This window comes from Austrofundulus limnaeus, unplaced genomic scaffold, assembly GCF_001266775.1.
Source record: "Austrofundulus limnaeus strain Quisiro unplaced genomic scaffold, Austrofundulus_limnaeus-1.0 Scaffold16, whole genome shotgun sequence".
NCBI lineage: Eukaryota > Metazoa > Chordata > Actinopteri > Cyprinodontiformes > Rivulidae > Austrofundulus > Austrofundulus limnaeus.
In genome coordinates this window covers 3,613,205-3,618,132 of record NW_013952418.1, presented here as the reverse complement: position 1 = coordinate 3,618,132, position 4,928 = coordinate 3,613,205, and the positions used below count along the sequence as shown (strand labels likewise).

At 41.7% G+C, this 4,928-nt stretch overlaps 1 protein-coding gene across 1 annotated transcript in view; it reads right to left on the bottom strand.

Moving 5' to 3' along the window:
• The window catches only part of cdh16 (cadherin 16, KSP-cadherin), a 39,453-nt gene that overhangs the window by 18,506 nt on the left and 16,019 nt on the right, over window positions 1-4,928 (bottom strand). The window contains exons 7-8 of the mRNA XM_014003060.1: window positions 2,535-2,660; window positions 1,099-1,249 (exon numbers count right to left, since the gene is read on the bottom strand). Coding sequence (XP_013858514.1) covers window positions 1,099-1,249; window positions 2,535-2,660 — 277 coding nt within the window. The remainder of the gene's footprint in view (window positions 1-1,098; window positions 1,250-2,534; window positions 2,661-4,928) is intronic.

The following is a 4,928-nucleotide window of genomic DNA, read 5'->3' as shown; positions in this document are numbered from 1 at the left end:
GTAATAAATTAGTCTATTTTATGATGAATAAATACCGCAAAGCAGAAGTTTTAGAATAACTTTTTCATTTATTAGTCTCTCAGTAAATCTATTTAGATTAACTGATTGTCTGGCTTAATTCATTTCCCAGAATCAAATCGTTTTAAAGGCATCAACTAGGCTTTTATGCAGAGGGCTGGTGTGTCACAACACGCCGTGTGCTTTTTATGAGCAGCAGGAAGAGCGAGGGTGCTTTCCTCGTGTCCTGGCAAAAATCCTAAAATGCTTTCACAAAAGGTATCTGACACCCTCSATGTTTTCATCACTGTGACAGCACCTCACTGTATTTCCTCCCCAGCAATCGGAATCTTTCCTAATATAGATCAGATGCAAAAGAGTTCCTTCATGCTACAATCCATAGCTTTATCAATAGTTACAATTCTACAAATGCATTTTTATGCAGGAAATTTGTGAAGTTTCAATAAAGGTGCAACATGTTAAATGATGACCAAACTACGTTGACCCCTGAGGTGCATCTCCTCACGTGTTTGAAAAGCGATGCAACAAACTGCCGTAGTTCCTCATTCTGATACAAGATTTCAGATTTTGAATGTTCAGATGTTTTTAGTTACCTTATGACAGCAAATACAGTATGTCCCACCCACACTGGCCTCTTTGCAGGGACTGCCGGTCCAGTTCAGGATTTCCCTGCTTGTTTTTAAAAGTCTGACCGACAGTTTCAGGAGGTGATTGAACCCAAGGATGCAGACTCACAGGACCTTTAAAAACTTCAACTACAAAAAGCTGTCATGACAATAAAACCTTACTCAATAGTAGACAGGGAGTCACAGGGGGTCCAGGCATGAAACCCTGAAAAGTTTTATAAAACAGGGAATAAAAAGACTGGAGATAATGTYGGCTYRYGCTGAGACTAATGGGATTGGGGAACAGGTGTGGYTGGGCGTGGCAGGACCGAGGAGCAGAGACTAACTAAACTGGTGCTACAGAGAAACACAGAGGAACAGAASGAAAAAGGAAGCAGTTTTCTGTCTGTTTCATATTTTCATTTCAACACAAACCTTTGACAGCATCCCTGATTTAAAAAAATAAAACTGTTACCTCGAGCTGCCAGCTCCTTGACCACGGTGTGGTACTGTGCTTGTGGAAAGGTGGGTCTATTGTCATTGGCGTCGCCCACCATCACCCTCAGCTCCACTGGCTTCGCTATCTGTCTGCCATCTGGACGCTCCACCACAATACTGATATGGAACTAATAGAAGAAAAAGGACAAAAACACATTTGATTCATTTAGAAACCATGTCAAATGGAGAGATTGGTTTGGTTTGGTCTCCTTTTGCAATAATGAGGCCGTTGCTCCGGTTTGTCATAAGAAAGGAGCTGGAATATCTACACCCCAACCTTCACTTGTAGTGATAATCATGCTGAAATCCTGAAAATAAGCAGCTCAAATGAGCTTAAATAAGGTGAGGAGTAGAGTCGATGCTCCTCCACAACAAAAAGAATCAGCTGAGGTGTGTCTGATTAGGGTCTCTCCTCAGACCCTCCCTTTGGATGTTTTCCAGTTTAACTCCAGAGGGAGGAGACTCCGAGGCAGACCAAGAATTTTCTAGAGAAATTGTGTATCCTCTCAGATCTGAGAGAAAACTCGAGCATCTCTCCCGGGAGGATCTGGAGTGTCTCACAGGGGGASAGGGATGTCTGGGTTTCCCTCCTGGACTTGTTGCTTCCACGACTCACTGATGGGTCCACGGCAGAACAAATGGACGGATGGACATTTATTTATTGGTTATTCCAATATTCTGGCACAAAGCTTACGCTGTAAGAACTCTCCAGAGACTTTCTCACAAACTGCTCGTTTTACTCAATGTTTTTTTTTTTTTAGAATTATGGTTGTAAAAAGCAGAGGTCATTGCTTCTTGTTTACTTTTCCTTCTAAGAATAGACTTAACTCACAAATCATTCAGCTAATATAAAATGTTCTGTTCAGTMAATAAAAAAGAAGCAATGTGTTAAGCATTTATTTCAACACTTTRCCCATCTTTAGCTCAGTCTGTGTTGTTCTTCGGTGCCAGAATGTACTGTTCACTGAGCCACTCTGAGCTCTCCGGAGCTTAGGCTGAGAGCAAAACCTGAAGAACCAAATGAACTTTTAGCGTGTCATTTCAACACACGAGACCATCCTTCCTCAGATAAATAAGGTTTGAATCGACCCCTCCTCACGTACGAGCCGTGTCATAARACGATAATCCTTCGCCACAGGCGAGGCGTGTTCAAGGAACAAAGCTGCGCGCTTCAGGTGCTGGGCTGTCGCCATAACTGCGTCTGCTCATTTTAAAAATAGAAATAGGCCTTGTGCTCAGCTTTGTGGGAGGAATATGTTTCAGAGTCTTTCAAATGAAACCTGCAAGTTGTCATTGAATTACTGCAGGCAATTAAGATTTCTGTCAGCATGAACAGTTAAGATTTCAAAGTGATTAACTGGATTTTATTACAAAAGGCTGAAAATGTTTATTTTTTTGAGTGTCGCTGCAGACCTGGTCTTGTGTCTCTCTGTCCAGAGGTGCGTTGAGATAAATGACACCTTCTCTGCTGATGGTGAAGAGCATCTCTGGAAACTCTCCATCCAGACTGTACACCGCCTGACTCCCGCTCCATTTGACCTGATTCAGCAAACACACACACACATTTAAAAATAATAAATACAGTGTTATGTAATTTATTATCAGTTCATTACGTATCTTTAGATTTAGGTGAGTGTGCTCGAGGTTGGAATAAAGTTGAGCTGCGGTTTGTTTAGGCGACGGGAGTCCAGCTGAACGCAGTGACGGTGATGGGAAACAGAGAGCAAAGCCAAAGCTAACAACAGGCTACGAGGGGATTTTCCACTCTGCTTTACAACCCCTGACAGCAGGCTGTGCAGAACTGCAGACTGGCTGAAAAAAAAAAAAAAAGCCCCGGTAGCCATCAAACAGCACCCAAGAAGGACAGGGGCGCAGACGTAGCACAGCTGCTGCATACTCCGGGCACATGCACCTCCTCAGCTCACTGTCACACACTCCTCCTTTGTTTTGTGCGTTGCTGCACAACAGCAGGGCTTTTACACCACTGTAGGCACTTTACTTGTGGTTTATTTTATTGCCTCAAGATTGCTTTTACTTGATACTGATATGGAAAGATGCCAATTATTCAAAAATAATAAAGTTCTTTCTTAGAAAAACAGTTAAAAATCACCTGTTTGTTATTTTGTCTGAGTTTAAAAGAGATGCATGATGATTTGAAATCCTTCATTTTCACATTTAAATCCGTAAGTTGGAGTCTTTATAAAGAGGAAATGCGATGCTTTGGTCTAAATTCCTCCTTACTGTAACTCCACAAGCCCTGCCTCTTTACTGAGGTGTGTCTCAGATCAACTCGTTTTGAGGCTGTCTCTTTAAATTCAAATGAGGCGCTTCAAGCCCTGCCCCCCCTCCAGCTTCTAGGGCGGCCCTTTCTAGTTTTATAGAGGGGTTTATCACTATATATCAGTGCAGAAACTTTTTTATTTTCAAGGGAAGACTTGTCCATCCATCCTTGCATGTTGGAGTCAGAGTCTGACCCAGAACCAGTGGAGGATGAAAACGATGAAATTGTAGTTGGTAATTCCAGACTTTATTTGGAAGTTCCATTAAAGATAAAATAGTTCAGAAAACATCATAGAAAATTGAGAAAACTGAATAGGTTGAGCCAAACAGAATATACAAGTATCTACACAGCCCTGGGAGAAACTAAACTCTATTTTTCTGCACTCCAAGTACACAAAAAAATGTATGTAATTGTTAAAAATGGGGATTTTGCTTTATTTCCTTTAAATTTAAAGAGGACCTGAGAGCTTGTACTTCAGCTGAATTTATTGTATTATTTTTATTATATTTACAGATAATAAAGTTAAAGTTTTGTCTTACAGACAATATCTGAGGTAAATATAAAGGTGTAACAACTAGGTTAATGATTTAATTATTGAAAAGCTGGTTTAAATTTGCCTGTCTTCAAATGCAGCTGTCGAGGTGAACAGAATGGGCAAGAATACAGTTTTGCAGGTCGTGCACAAAACAAAGGCCATGTATGATTTTCAGTATCTGGTCATATGAAAGGTGTCAACTCAGCTTTCTGTTTGGTCACAGTTATTAACAATTCATTGAGACTGTACCAACAGAATGGTGTGTTTTCCACAATTTTCCCACGAGTGTGAGTCACTAACTAACCTCCCAACAGCTGCAGCTCAGCTATCAGAGCTTAAATATCTTCAGGTGCCCATTTTTAATATTTCATCCCTCATTTAAACTCAGAAAGTGTTTACCAGACACTCATTCCTGTCACTGTAACCAAGGTAAAACAAAACAAAAAAACAAAACAAAACAAAAAAAATAATTCCTGACACCTAACAGCATACACAATTTTACTCATTTGTGCCGGTGACCAGTAATACATCAGGGGAAACAAAGCAGCCACTGTTCAAAAGAATGGACCAACACAGAAGAGCTACATCATCAGGCCAGGAGTCTGCAGTTTACACTCATCTACAGGCCAGGAGTCTGCAGTTTACACTCATCTACAGGCCAGGAGTCTGCAGTTTACACTCATCTACAGGCCAGGACTCCACAGTTTACACTCATTACAGGCCAGGACTCCACAGTTTACACTCATCTACAGGTCAGGACTCCACAGTTTACACTCATCTACAGGCCAGGACTCCACCGTCTACACTCATCTACAGGCCAGGACTCCACAGTTTACACTCATCTACAGGCCAGGACTCCACAGTCTACACTCATCTACAGGCCAGGACTCTGCAGTCTACACTCATCTACAGGCCAGGACTCCGCAGTCTACACTCATCTACTGGCCAGGACTCCGCAGTCTACACTCATCTACTGGCCAGGACTCCGCAG